At 34.9% G+C, this 15,310-nt stretch overlaps 1 protein-coding gene across 1 annotated transcript in view; it reads left to right on the forward strand.

The window, feature by feature from the left end:
* PTPRQ (protein tyrosine phosphatase receptor type Q) overlaps positions 1-11,536 on the forward strand; it is a 245,430-nt gene extending 233,894 nt beyond the window's left edge. Inside the window, exons 49-51 of the mRNA XM_081796296.1 lie at positions 4,570-4,705; positions 9,811-9,934; positions 10,170-11,536. Coding sequence (XP_081652422.1) covers positions 4,570-4,705; positions 9,811-9,934; positions 10,170-10,207 — 298 coding nt within the window. The 3' untranslated portion in view covers positions 10,208-11,536. The remainder of the gene's footprint in view (positions 1-4,569; positions 4,706-9,810; positions 9,935-10,169) is intronic.
* The last annotated feature ends 3,774 nt before the right edge of the window (positions 11,537-15,310 follow it).

Here is a 15,310-nt window from a genome sequence, read left to right on the forward strand (position 1 = left end):
GTAGACACAAAGTGTAGTAGCAGACCTATCTACTGAAACTGGGCAGGCCAGAAATGAATGGCAGGAAATCTTCAATGTGATGAACAGAAAAAATATGCAGCCAAGAACCCTTTATCCAGCAAGTGTGTCATTCAGAATAGGAGAGATAAAGGTTTTTCCAAACAAAAACTGAAGGAATTCATCATCACTAAGCCAGCCCTACAAGAGATCCTAAGGAGGACTCTATGAGTGAAATGTTACAAGGACCACAAAGTACCAGAGACATCACTACAAGCATGAAACCTACAGATATCACAATGACTCTAAACCCATATCTTTCAATAATAACACTGAATGTAAATGGACTAAATGCTCCAACCAAAAGACATAGGGTATCAGCATGGATTAAAAAAAACAAGACCCATCTATTTGCTGTCTACAAGAGACTCATTTTAGACCTGAGGACACCTTCAGATTGAAAGTGAGGGGATGGAGAACTATCTATCATGCCACTGGAAGTCAAAGAAAGCTGGAGTAACGATACTTATATCAGACAAACTAGACTTTAAATTAAAGGCTGTAACAAGAGATGAAGAAGGACATTATATAATAATTACAGGGTCTATCCATCAGGAAGAGCTAACAATTATATATGTCTAGGCACCGAATACAGGAGCCCCCAAATATATTAAACAATCACAAACATAGGCAACCTTATTGATAAGAATTTGGAAATTGCAGGGGACTTTAATACTCCACTTACAACACTGGATAGATCATCTAGACACAGAATCAATAAAGAAACAAGGGCCCTGAATGATACATTGGATCAGATGGACTTGACACACATATTTAGAACTCTGCATCCCAGAGCAACAGAATATACTTTTTTCTCGAGTGCACATGTAAAATTGTCCAAGATAGATCATATACTGGGTCACAAAAGAGCCCTTAATAAGTATAAAAGAATTGAGATCATACCATGCACACTTTCAAGCCACAATGCTATGAAACTTGAAATCAACTACAGGAATAAGTCTAGAAAACCTCCAAAAGCATGGAGGTTAGAGCACACCCTACTAAAGAATGAATAGGTCAACCAGGCAATTAGAGAAGAAATTTAAAAATATATGGAAACAAATGAAAATGAAAATACAACAATCCAAACACTTTGGGATGCAGCAAAGACAGTCCTGAGAGGAAAATACATTGCAATCCAGGCCTATCTCAAGAAACAAGAAAAATCCCAAATACAAAATCTAACAGCACACCTAAAGGAATTAGAAGCAGAACAGCAAAGACACCCCAACCCAGTAGAAGAAGAGAAATAATAAAGATCAGAGCAGAAATAAACAATAAAGAATTTTTTAAAAAACAGCCGAGCAGATCAATGAAACCAAGAGTTTGTTTTTTTAAAAAATAAACAAAATTGATAAACCTCTAGCCAGCCTTCTCAAAAAGAAAAGGGAGAGGACCCAAATAAATAAAATCATTAATTAAAATGGAATTATTACAACCAATCCCTCAGAAATGCATGCAATTATCAGGGAATACTGTGAAAAATTATATGCCAACAAATTGGACAACCTGGAAGAAATGGACAAATTCCTAAACACCCACACACTTCCAAAATTCAAACAGGAAGAAATAGAAAATTTGAACAGACCCATAACCAGAGAAGAAATTGAATCAGTTATCAAAAATCTCCCAACAAATAAGAGTCCAGGACCAGATGGCTTCCCTGGGGAATTCTACCAGACATTTAAAGAAGAGATAATACCTATCCTTCTCAAGCTGTTCCAAAACATAGAAAGGGAAGGAAAACTTCCAGACTCATTCTATGAAGCCAACATTACTTTGATTCCCAAACCGGACAGAGACCCAGCAAAAAAAAAAAAAAAAAAAAAAAAAAAAAAAAGAACTACAGGCCAATATCCCTGATGAATATGGATGCAAAAATTCTCAACAAGATACTAGCAAACTGAATTCAACAGCATGTAAAAAGAATTATTCACCATGATCAATGGGATTCATTCCTGAGCTGCAAGGGCTAGTTTCAGTATTCGCAAATCAATCAACATAATACATCACATTAATAAAAGAAAAGATAAGAACCACATGATTCTGTGAATTGATGCAGAAAAAGCATTTGACAAAATTCAGCATCCTTTCTTAAGAAAAACCCTCAAGAAAGTTGGGATAGAAGGAACATACTTAAACATCATAAAAGCCATTTATGAAAAGCCCACAGCTAATCTCATCCTCAATGGGGAAAAACTGAGAGCTTTCCCCCTGAGATCAGGAACACAACAGGGATGTCCACTCTCACTGCTGTTGTTTAACATAGTGTTGGAAGTTCTAGCATCAGCAATCAGACAACAAAAGGAAATCAAATGCATCAAAATTCACAAAGATGAAGTCAAGCTTTCACTTCTTACAGATTACATGGTACTATACATGGAAAACCCGTTAGACTCACCAAAAGTCTGCTAGAACTGATACATGAATTCAGCAAAGTTGCAGGATACAAAATTAATGTACAGAACTCAGTTGCATTCTTATACACTAATAATGAAGTGACAGAAAGACAAAAAACGAAACTGATCCCATTCACAATTGCACCAAGAAGCATAAAATACCTAGGAATAAATCTAACCAAAGATGTAAAAATCTGTATGCTGAAAACTATAGAAAGCTTATGAAGGAAATTGAAGAAGGTAACAAAGAAATGGAAAAACATTCCGTGCTCATGGGTTGGAAGAATAAATATTGTTAAAATGTCAATACTACCCAAAGCTATCTATACATTCAATGCAATCCCAATCAAAATTGCACCAGCATTCTTCTCGAAGCTAGAACAAGCAATCCTAAAATTTGTATGGAACCACAAAAGGCCCCAAAGAGTCAAAGTAATATTGAAGAAGAAAACCAAAGCAGGAGGCATCACAATCCCAGACTTTAGCCTCTACTACAAAGCTGTAATCATCAAGACAGCATGGTATTGGCACAAAAACAGACACATAGACGAATGGAATAGAATAGAGACTCCAGAATTGGACCCACAAAAGTATGGCCAACTAATCTTTGACAAAGCAAGAAAGCATATCCAATGGACAAAAGTCTCTTTAACAAGTGGTTCTGGGAGAGCTGGACAGCAACATGCAGAAGAATGACACTAGACTACTTTCTTACACTATTCATAAAAATAAACTCAAAATGGATAAAGGACCTGAATGTGAGACAGGAAACCATCAAAACCCTAGCGGAGAAAGCAGGAAAAGACCTCTCTGACCTCAACTGCAGCAATTTCTTACTTGACACATCCCCAAAGGCAAGGGAATTAAAAGCAAAAATAAACTACTGGGACCTTATGAAGATAAAAAGCTTCTGCACAGCAAAGGAAACAACCAACAAAACTAAAAGGCAACCAACGGAATGGGAAAAGATATTTGCAAATGACATATCGGACAAAGGGCTAGTATCCAAAATCTATAAAGAACTTACCAAACTCCACACCCAAAAAACAAATAATCCAATGAAGAAATGGGCAGAAGACATGAATAGACACTTCTCTAAAGAAGACATCCAGATGGCCAACAGGCCCATGAAAACATGCTCAACATCGCTCCTCATCAGGGAAATACAAATCAAAACCACACTGAGATATCACCTCATGCCAGTCAGAGTGGCTAAAATGAACAAATCAGGAGACTATAGATGCTGGCAAGGATGTGGCAAAATGGGAACCCTCTTGCACTGTTGGTAGGAATGCAAACTGGTGCAGCCACTCTATAAAACAGTGTGGAGGTTCCTCAGAAAATTAAAAATCAATCTACCCTATGACCCAGCAATAGCACTGCTAGGAATTTACCCAAGGGATACAGGAGTGCTGATGCATAGGGGTACTTGTACCCCAATGTTTATAGCAGCACTTTCAACAATAGCCAAATTATGGAAAGAGCCTAAATGTCCATCAATTGATGAATGGATAAAGAAGTTGTGGTTTATATATACAATGGAATACTACTTGGCAATGAGAAAGAATGAAATCTGGCCCTTTGTAGCAACGTGGATGGAACTGGAGAGTGTTATGCTAGGTGAAATAAGCCATACAGAGAAAGACAGATACCATATGTTTTCACTTTTATGTGGATCCTGAGAAACGTAACAGAAACCCATGGAGGAGGGGAAGGAAAAAAAAAGAGGTTAGAGTGGGAGAGAGCCAAAGCATAAGAGACTCTTAAAAACTGAGAACAAACTGAGGGTTGATGGGGGGTGGGAGGGAGGGGAGGGTGGGTGATGGGCATTGAGGAGGGCACCTGTTGGGATGAGCACTGGCTGTTGTATGGAAACCAATTTGACAATAAATTTCATATTTAAAAAAAACTCAAACATTTGATGAGAGTGCTAATGATAATCATCTTGGTCTATCTAGTCTTGGTAACAATACAAATCCATACACACTCCAAAGAAAATCTACTTCCAAATAAGAAAAAGAACTGTTTAGGATTTATTATTATCATAGTTCATTTTCTTCTTTACTATCAACATGAACAATCTTTTGCTGAACAATATTCACTCTTCCTGCAGTGCTGGAGTTGGAAGAACTGGAGTTTTTATTGCTCTGGACCACTTAACACAACATATAAATGATCATGATTTTGTGGATATATATGGATTAGTAGCTGAACTGAGAAGTGAAAGAATGTGCATGGTGCAGAACCTGGTAAGATGTCTAAAACCGTGTGCAGTGCTCTATAATTTCTACAGGGAGGATATTAGTGGCAGCAGTCTGGTTGGGCATGGACTTGAAACCTTATTTGCATAGCAGCCGCTCTGCTCTCTTTTGCTGTATTATAAACCTCCTAGGGGGGAGGGGATTGGGGAAGGGCAGCTCATGCAGCATAGTCACCCCTGTGCACTGTTACTCACTGGTCATCCTTCCTACCTTGTTTATACTGATAAGTAGATAAGTATATAGAAAATAATTTTGTTTAGACTGATATATATATATATATATATATACACACATATATATATGTGTGTATATATATATATATACTGATTCATATCATATATACTGATATGAAAATAATCAGTTTATACTGATAAGTATATAGAAAATAAAATTGATCTGTCTTTAGCATTTGGCAAATTTGAGAAGCTCAGGAAATGAATCAAATCAATTTCTTTTGTAAACATGCTAAAAATTATATTTGGGAAAAGTTTAAAATACTGTTATGGGGTTTTATGTATTTCATTTGTCCATATTTACCCCTATTGTATAATAGTACTAATGATCATCATAGCATACTATCAACTAACTATTTTGGAGTATTTTGTTCTGTTGTTTTGGTTTGTAGGCAAAAATGTTTACAAAATATATTTTTTTCTTCATTAAAAAAGTCACACAGTATAATACTAAATCCTTAACGTGTATTATCTCATTTAATCCTTTATTTGTAAAGAAGTGCCAATAAAACTAATCAACAGACTAGCAGTTATTGGCTCTGCTTTATAAATAGGGAAGCAGATGTTCCCTTTGAAGAATTTAAATGATATAATAAGGTTATACTATTAATTAGTTTCAGAACCACAATTCAAGCCCAAGTCTGTCTATCGGTAACATGTAAGATGTTTCTGTCTGTATATATGAATTGGTATTTTTATGTTCTTCAAATAGAAATTTTTTCACAGTAAATATACAGGCCTGCCTTAACCATATTTTCCACAATACCTACTAGAAAACACAAATAGCATCCTAGTTGTTAAAGGTGTGAGAAAACAGGTTCTTGGCTTTAATAAGTTTGAAAAGAAGTTAAACTGATCTTAAAATTTCTTAAAGGCTCTATGCTACTTTGCATTACAATTACAAATGTAGAGCCCCTGTGGGCATCTTTTTCCAAACTTACATGATTATGAAATCCTTGAACCTTTTTTGACCCCAGAACTTACAATACCATGTAGGGGAACGTTAATGTTCTTAGGAAGATGCTGGCTGCACCAGAGACATCTAAACTTTGTGGACTGCACATCCCTTTCAGGAAAAATATTTGCACATTCAACTCCAATAATTCTATATTTATTTTTTAAATGTAGATTGAAAAATTATGTAAATTATAAAGCATACAAAATGAGAAATAAAAAACATGTAATAAAGATCAAATAACCAATATTTTGAAATCTTGCTAATTATGATGCTCTCATATTATCATTAAGTATTTTCAAAAGATAAAATATACACTTAGCACAAGGTAATTCTATTTCAATCGTGATTTTAGATACATATTCTAAATTATTTATAATTTTTAAACAAGTGATCTAGCTTTTTATCAGATTTCATTACACTGTTGTTTTTACTGACTAGAATGACCATAAGATTATTCTAGAGGTACAAAGAATTTCAGCCTTGCTGTTTCCTTGTCATTCATTTGGGCTTATATGATAAATACTGCCTTCAATCCACAGTCTCTTTGTAGGAATCTTTCTAAGCCACTTCAGTTTTGTGATGGTTAGGTAAAATTAGGTAATGTAATCCATGTACATTCTCTTCTATGCTGAAAGGGAACAAATGAGTGAAGTATCACTCTTCCTTTAGGATACTTCAGAAACGGAATATAACTTGTGACCAGGGTTGACTTCCTGGGTGTGACAGGCACAATCTCACAGGGCTCATGCTCAAAAGGGCACTTGATGCAGCGTTTGCTGTCACTGTCTTGAAAATCATTAATATTTTTTGAGGGAGGAAACTCATATTTTCATTTTGCAGTGAGCCCACAAATTAGGTGTCCTCAATTATAAGGGGTCCAATATAAATCCAACTATTAACCATTATTTAAACCCAAATTCTTTCTTATTTTTGTTAACAATAAGAATAAATAGAAAGCTAACATTTTCCACCCATGTTCCTGGATGTACACATGTGCACAAGCACTCAGTGTTCTTGGCAATGATAAAGATTGGTTGACTCTTTTGGATATTATAGAGGGTGGGGCTGATTGGGATATTGTTTCCTTTTAGAATCTAGAGTCAATCCTCAGATAATAAAAATTGGAAACATTTTGACTTGCTCTAAGTTTTGTGGCACCAGACTTTGTAAAGTGTATGTTCAAGAATGCCGGTTAATAACTTCACACAATTTAGTGCCCAGTATATGCTATAAGCTTCATATGTTATGCTTGTTTAACCAGTCCGAGTACTATGTTGCAGGGTAGGCAAGGGAATAGAAAGAGCATGAGTTTTGAGGTCAGAAAATTGAGTTAAGATTCCAGTTCAGCTAATTAATTGCTGGTCTGTGACTTTGTTTAATTAAACTCTTTTAGTTATTTCTCTTTTGTAAAATAGTCATGTTTTACTTTTCACAAGTTTATTGTCAGTATCAAATAAGAGAAAGTATCTAAAGCACCAACATGCAGTAAATGCCCAGCATGCGGTAAATATCTGACAGAATTCTTCTGGATTCCCTACTTGCTGAAAAGCTGGTTCTCAAAAGCTCTCTTTCACCTCACTTCATTCCCAAAGTTATGCTCTTTGCTGTCTTTTTTCTGTGGTGATAAAAAAGGAAAATGACCACAGTTCTTGACTCCAGTCCTTACAAACCACTATTGCCTTGCCCAAGAGTGGTTTCTTACTTTCTTCTGTTGCACTCGGGAGTAGTTCCAATTTCTATAAAGAATGCTGTCTTGGCACATGCTACAGTAGCCATGGGCAGGGGTGAGGAGGTGGGAACCTCAGCAATATTTTGCCACTAAAAGGCCCCAGAGGGGCATGGCCCAGACCCAGGAGAGAGCTATGAGTTCTTTCATTGTCTACCAAAAAATAGTTCATAGCAGCCCCAAGAACTTTCTGAGAGAACAGTATGCAATAAGATAACATGCTGAGATGCTTTCAGTACTTCCAATAAGGGTTAATCTGGATGAGTCCCTTCCCTGCTGTGGTTTTCCTGGAAATTAACAGATGTGAAGCCTTAGGGTAAAAGAAAAAAAAAAAAAACTCATATATTTGTTGTATGTAGTTTTTTGCCAGGCACTTTATATATATTAAATCCTTTAAATATCACAACATAGGTGTTATGATCTTCCACATGAGGAAGCCAAACATCAGAAAAGTTTAATTCTTAAGATACCATGATTATCTAAGGTAGAAGCTGGAATTGAACTCATCACTGCCTCTTTGGCAATAACACACCATGACAGAGGGATTTTGGAAAATATAGTACTGGCCGTGGAGCTCAGCCTGCCCTGCTGGCAGAATTTACACACATCATTCTTTCCAGTGGAGAAAATGAGATCGGGACAGTCAGAAGCTTCACATATCAAATGTGACTTCAAATTCAAATGCGATTTTATAAAAAATACCAAAACTCATAAATTCCAAGATTATAATTTTTGGAGAAGCTATATTGTGTCCGTATATTTCTGCCAATAATGTTATTCATCGTGGGACATATATTTGAAAACACTTTTTTAGAATTACCTTGAGAAGTAATTTACTAGTAATTTCAACAGAATTTTTATTACTTTCTAACAACACTTTATTTCTTACCAAAACTGAATTATGCAACTTGATCGTGCACTCACTTATCAAACCTAATCCCTAATGACTTCTGAACGTTGTCCACATGAAATTGTTCCTTGAATGGTAAAGGTTGGCTAGGAATGAGAATTAAATGGTACTAAGTCAACAAACATTTGTTACGTAACTGCTACATGCCAGGCACAATTACAGACAATGGGAATATAGCAATGAGTGTGACAGAGTCCTGCCCTCACAGAACTGACATTCTGATGAGATGAGATGAGATGAGATGAGATGAGATGAGATGAGATGAGATGAGATGTTTGGAAACATTTTGTAATTCATGAAGAAATAGATATTCATAATAATGACCAACAGTTTCTGAAGACAGTTTCAGTGGAGGAATTCCAAAAAGATTTTGATATACAGTAGCAATAGATATGAATATAACCTCTGAAGATAGATAGATAGATAGAGGACATTCTATTAAATTAGTTATGTGTGTGTGTGTGTGTGTGTCTGTGTGTGTGTATATATATATGTATATATATTTTATTATATTCCTTTAACAGCAGTTGTTTCCTATGTAAAAGTGAGGATGATTTTCTATGACTTGACCTTAAGTATCTTTGTGAAAGTCCAAACTCAGAAATGCTAACAGGTTACTGAATTATATTGAAAAAAAACTTCAAGAAGCTAGATAGTACTGAATTTAGCCTAAACATTCAGAGGAAATGTTAGGAGTCCTTGTCCAGAGTGTGGGTGTTAGGGTATTTCAGTGATCAACTACCTTATAGTTACAAATAAAGACCAGAAACTTGACATTAAGTAGGCCAAGTGTCAGGTGATTAACAGAATTGTTAAATGTATTTTAAATGTGCTGATGGTGTATAGATATGCTCACTCACAGATAGTGAAAGCAAATTTAGCATCTGCATGCCAACAACCATGCTAATCATTCTAAAAAGAAAACTATTTATAGGAAAAAATTACTAATTTAGACCTAAGAGGAAAAAGGAAATTCATAAATAGATCTAATTTGATCTAATTCACAAATAATCTAATTTGCTACTTTTTAAAATAATCACAGCAAGCAGAAACATATTAGCATGGGGTTTAATGATACGTATTAAAAAAAAAAGAAACAAGAAGCCACAGGAACTTAGAAAACCTTATGTTTGAAATGATAGAAAATCATTTATATACATGGTAAGTTCTGGTAAGTTCATGGTAAGATCAAATTAGATCTATTTATGATCTAAGAAAAATCTCCTCCGTATCCATGTATTTAACCACTCTTTCTTTGGTGTCTAGGCACAGTATATCTTTTTATACCAGTGCATTCTGGATCTCTTATCAAGTAAAGGAAGTAACCAGCCCATCTGTTTTGTTAACTATTCAGCACTTCAGAAGATGGACTCTTTGGATGCCATGGAAGGTAACCAGGCAAATTGTACAATTTACTAGTTTACCAGGAGATTAATTACATAATAAACACATGTTGAAAATGTTTTAATAGCTTGGCTAATGCACATAACAATTTTTTTTTATTTCTCTCTAATCCAAGTTAAGATAATAGCCTCTCTTCGTATTTTTGCCATGAAGCACTTAAATATTTTTAACTGGTAGCTTCAGTTAAAATATCTCTTGTGACATGTTACTTTATGTTATAGGTGATGTTGAGCTTGAATGGGAAGAAACCACCATGTAAATATCCAGACCAAACATTACAACTGAAGATATTTTCAAATCCCAGGGGCCAAAATTTCCCCCTTGCTCTTCTGAATTGAAATGTACAACCTTAAAGAAATCTCAATGTTTCTGTTACTGTGCCTTACTAAATGGATTGACATTTTATGAATAGTTGTAGGAAATAGCTAATTGAGGATAATTATTTGTTTTGTACAGAATAAATATGCATGTAAAATGTTTAAGAAAAAATATCCCAGAGATTTTTGAAGTCTTCCACATTTTTGGAATAAGCCAAATGGAAAATTATCATTATGATCTTTCTATGTAAAATTTCCCTGCATATTGGATCGAATTTGAACAAAAGTTGTAAATGTTGATTCAGTAGTGTTATTTTGGCTTCCAGGGTGTTGACGTTTCTTGTGGATGACTTCCAGGACTGTCATAATGATCTGTACTTCCATGTACACCCCTGTGTTTTGAATCTCTGTTTTATGAGTGCTGAGATATCATCTCATGATCTCGAACAGCTGAACGGTAACCCTCTGACACTGCAGGGATTACTTAGCCTTTATGCAACACACAGTAGCTCTTCGGGGACACTGAGGGCTATTTAAGTTGCATTGTGATCTTTAGTTTGAAAAAAACAAAAAGAAAAATTAAACAGTGCTATTGCTCATGTCAAGTTGTAGAGTACATTTGTACTGTGTACGTTCGTACATTTTTCAGGACAAGCTGTACCACTATGTTGTATAGTTAAATACATAGTTAAAGATATCAGAATATTTGTCCATTAGATATCTATTCAACCTAATATTAACAGTTTAGAAAGGTTTCTTCAGCAGAAATGTATGATGTATATATGGCAAGCTTGTAACCTAACGACGTGCTGCTGTGGTGCCAACAGAAACTTCTGAATAGATTATATAAAATGGCCTTTATTTCATTTCCCAAAGTAAATTATTGAGGAGTGTATTTGGTGGAACTGGAAACAAAGAAATTAACCAGGTTGTAGCAAATGAGAGATTTTTAAAAACATATTACAGCCTCTCTTCTGTTAGTGACAATGTGCTAAGAAAGTTTTGAACTATAATGAAATTATTTTGTCATAGATTTCAGTTAAGGATCATAAAACAAAATAGTATCAATTATTCTATTTCTTCTGTGATAAGAATTATACCTTATTTCTGCCGGCATATACATATAGGAAATTATGCTTATTTCTGCTGGCATGTACATATAGGAAATATGATAGCCAATAAAATTGAATTTTAAAGAATTGAGTTACTTTGCAACATGATTTCAGAGGTCCTTATATGTAAAAATTTTATTTTTATTACATATTAAGATGTAATTGATAATTACCTTAAATAATATAATGAATTATATATAACTACAATATAGTGATATAGTATATATAATTAATGTATAATCACTTCCCACAGTGTCTATAGATAGCAAGAAATTTTAAAATCAAATTCATTACCCAAGAAATTAAATTCTTTAATCTTACAAGCAGTCCTGCTTCTTGTTTTTTTCATGGCAAAGAAGTGTAAATAATACAATTCACTACTGTTCCAACCAAGTTTATCCTACAGAAAGTTACAGAAAACAGTAAGAAATGGTGAGAATTCTAAAAGATTTAAGTTGAAGTACAAGTTCTTCTGTTTCCTTCATGTGTCAGTCATTGAAAATATGTGGTGAGGGGTAACCTAGGTGGTTCAGTTGGTTAAGCATGGGACTCTTGAGTTTGGCCCAGGTCATGAGCTCATGGTTCATGTAGGGCTCTGCACTCACAGTGCCATAGAGCCTGCTTGGGATTCTCTCTCTCCCTCTCTCTCTGCCCTTCCCCCGCTTGTGTATGTTCCCTCCCTCTCTCTCTCCTTCTCTCAAAATAAATTAATGTCAAAAAAAAAAAAAAGGAAAATGTGTGGTGAGCCAGTACTTATGATATGGGTTTTTGTATACATGGAAGACAGCCTGTGGAAAGTACTGGTGAGATTATTTTTTAATGTATTGAATGATAAGAAAATAAACAAGTTTGATCTACAGGCCAGCCCACTTTTTACAATATCTGTATACAACAGATGTGTACAGTGAACAGTTTCAGGTTTCACCCGTGGGTCTATGTATATGTGTGTGTACAAAACATATGTGTATGTGTGTACATACATACACACTATGTATATGTGTGTGTGTTATAACAGAGTTATAACATTAGGTCTCTTCTAAAACAGTGCTTATGAAACTCTAATGTATATATAAATCACCTGGGGATTGTGTTAAAATGCAGATTCTATTTCAGTAGTTCTGGGGTAGGACCTGAGATTCTTCACTTCTAGTAAGTATTCAAGTTATAATATTGCTGCCTGATCTCAGACCATACACTGAACAGCAGATTTCTTTTTTTTTAATGTTTTTTAAATTTATTTTTGAGAGAGACAGAGCATGAATGGGAGAGGGGCAGAGAGAGAGGGAGACACAGAACGCAAAACAGGTTCCAGGCTCTGAGCTATCAGCACAGAGCCAGATGCTGGTCTTGAACCCACAAACTGTGAGATCATGACCTGAGCTGAAGTCAGATGCTTAACTGACTGAGCCACCCAAGCGCCCCTTTTGAATAGCAAATTTCTAAAAGACAAGATCAGAATAATTTCATGTCCACCTGAAATTATTTGAAACCTGTTAAAACAAAGCTTTCTCTTCACTCACAGTTGTATACAGTTGTGAATTGTACACAGTTCACAACTGTATAACAGAACACCTGTTAAATGTGTATATCTAACTGTATCACAAAATTGTAACTAAAATTGAATTAAAACACATATCAGTGACAGCTAAATTTTCTCCTACCTAGATTGTGAAACGGCCAGTATATAGTCAAGTTCTATAGGTAGTTACTAAGTGCAAATTAGAATAATGAGGAACATCTGTAACATTTTTAGATCAGATTTGTCAAAATACGTTGAAGCACATGTACAATAAATGAGCAACATGTGTTTCATCTGAACCAAATGAAACTGGAGCCTCTCAGAATGGTTTGCCAGAGACGAGAGCAGCTGTGGGTATCACCTCAACTTTCATCCTGCTTTAAAACGCATAATTTTCTTCTCTCAGTTTATAGGTGAAATGTATAATAAGTCTTTTGAAAAAGGCTAATTAAACCTTGCCCTCTTCATAAAAAGAGATGGTGATTCACTCTCCACATCTGGTACCAAACACTAGATTTTAAAAATGGAATTTAAGTTCAACAAAGTATGCATCCTGTAAGTCCATCACATTATTGTGGTAAGTCCATTTTCATGGGCCAACTTTCAGAAAACTCAAATGAAATGTTTGATAAATCCTGGAACACAAAGTGATCTGAAATTCTCAAATGATATGAAAAACTGAAAATATGAAAAAAGTATATAAAGCATAATCTTGGAAAAATAGATTGCCTTTTTAGTATATGTGCTGCCGAAGCGAGCACTAGATTGCCTTTTTAGGACAAATAATATTTCATGTTAAAGACTTCATTACTGTGCATGGAGTTTTCATGTGGAATCAGGACTCATACACCCACCAGCTCATGAAGATGTTCTGAGGAATAGATAGGATCGCATACATGAAAGTGTTTCTCAAAGTATAATGAAATCTACAAAGTTAATCTTTTAGCCAGACTGATCGGTTTGTTTAATGCTTATCAGCAAGATGATGCATTTCATTTAAAGATTGCATTGTATTTTTTGACAATAGTGCCATATTTGTGTGTCATATACATGTGTATGTTTCACATGCACACATCGAAGAGAAAATTATGGCAGTTATATAGACTTATGCTAAATAAGACAATGATGCTTTTTTCATGAATGATTTGAGCATTCTCAAGGAAATTCTGGACTAAGATGAATAGATAGACATGTACACAAATACCATAAAATGTGATTTGGAAAACAAGTCAAGAATAGTTTGCTTTTGGACATTTCACCTCGATATTCTGAATCAGTGTCTGCAATACCATTCATTTGAAAATAAAACTGTAACTTAATACAAGGTAACAAAAAGCATTATTCTGTTAACAATACTATGTTTCTAAAATCACAAATTTAAATTATTTTAATTTTCACTAAAAGCATTCTTGAATTGGAAAGCCATTTTAGTAAATTATAAAGTTTTTAGAACACTTTTATGTATACGTCATCCCAACTAATCCTTACAAAATTCTTTAAGATCTGCAGAGTCCCATATTACAGATAAATATGGTGAAAGTTTAACTGCTGTGCCCAAGACCATGTTTAGCAAGGTGAGAGCTGCATATCATAATCAATTTACTGAAAGTTGATGGTAAAGATAGAAATTTTAAAGGCAACAAAGAAAATAGAGACCCATTCAGAGATTCAAAGGTAAGAAAATATGGTGGCGTCTATCAGAAATAATGTAAGCCAATACATAATGCAATGACATATTCAAAGTTCTGAAAGTACCTCCTCGACCTGATTAAGGGCAATTACAAAAAAGCTAGAGCTAATATCATACATAATGATGAAATATTGAAGGCCTTCAACCTAGATCAAGAAAAAGGCAAAAATACCCACTCTCACAACTTCCATTCAACATTGTACTGGTGTTCCTAGCCATTTCAATCAGGCAAGAAAAAGAAATAAAAGAAATATGGTTTGTAAATGAAGACACAAAATTGTCTTTGTGAGTAAAAGGTGTAATCATGTGTGAGGAAATTGTTGACAAATCTATAAAAACGAAAAGCTGCTAAGTATAAGTAACTAAAAAGGTTACAGAATAGGGGCTCCTGGGTGGCTCACTGGCTAAGTGTCCAACTTCGGCTCAGGTCATTATCTCATGGTTTGTGGGTTTGAACCCCATGTCGGGCTTTATGCTGGCGGCTCAGAGCCTGGAGCCTGCTTCAAATTCTGTGTCTCCCTCTCTCACCGCCCTCCCTCACTCATGCTCGCTCGCTCTCTCTCTCTCTCAAAAACAAACAAACAAGCAAGCATTAAAAACAAAAGGTTACAGGATATAAGATCAAGATACAAAGATCAATTTTATTTTTTCGTATGTTCAATTGACAACTGGAAATTTTAATTAAAAATACCATTAATGATAGCATCCATGAACATGCCTAAGA

Source organism: Panthera onca, chromosome B4 (assembly GCF_046562875.1).
Source record: "Panthera onca isolate mPanOnc1 chromosome B4, mPanOnc1 haplotype 2, whole genome shotgun sequence".
Classification (NCBI taxonomy): Eukaryota; Metazoa; Chordata; class Mammalia; order Carnivora; family Felidae; genus Panthera; species Panthera onca.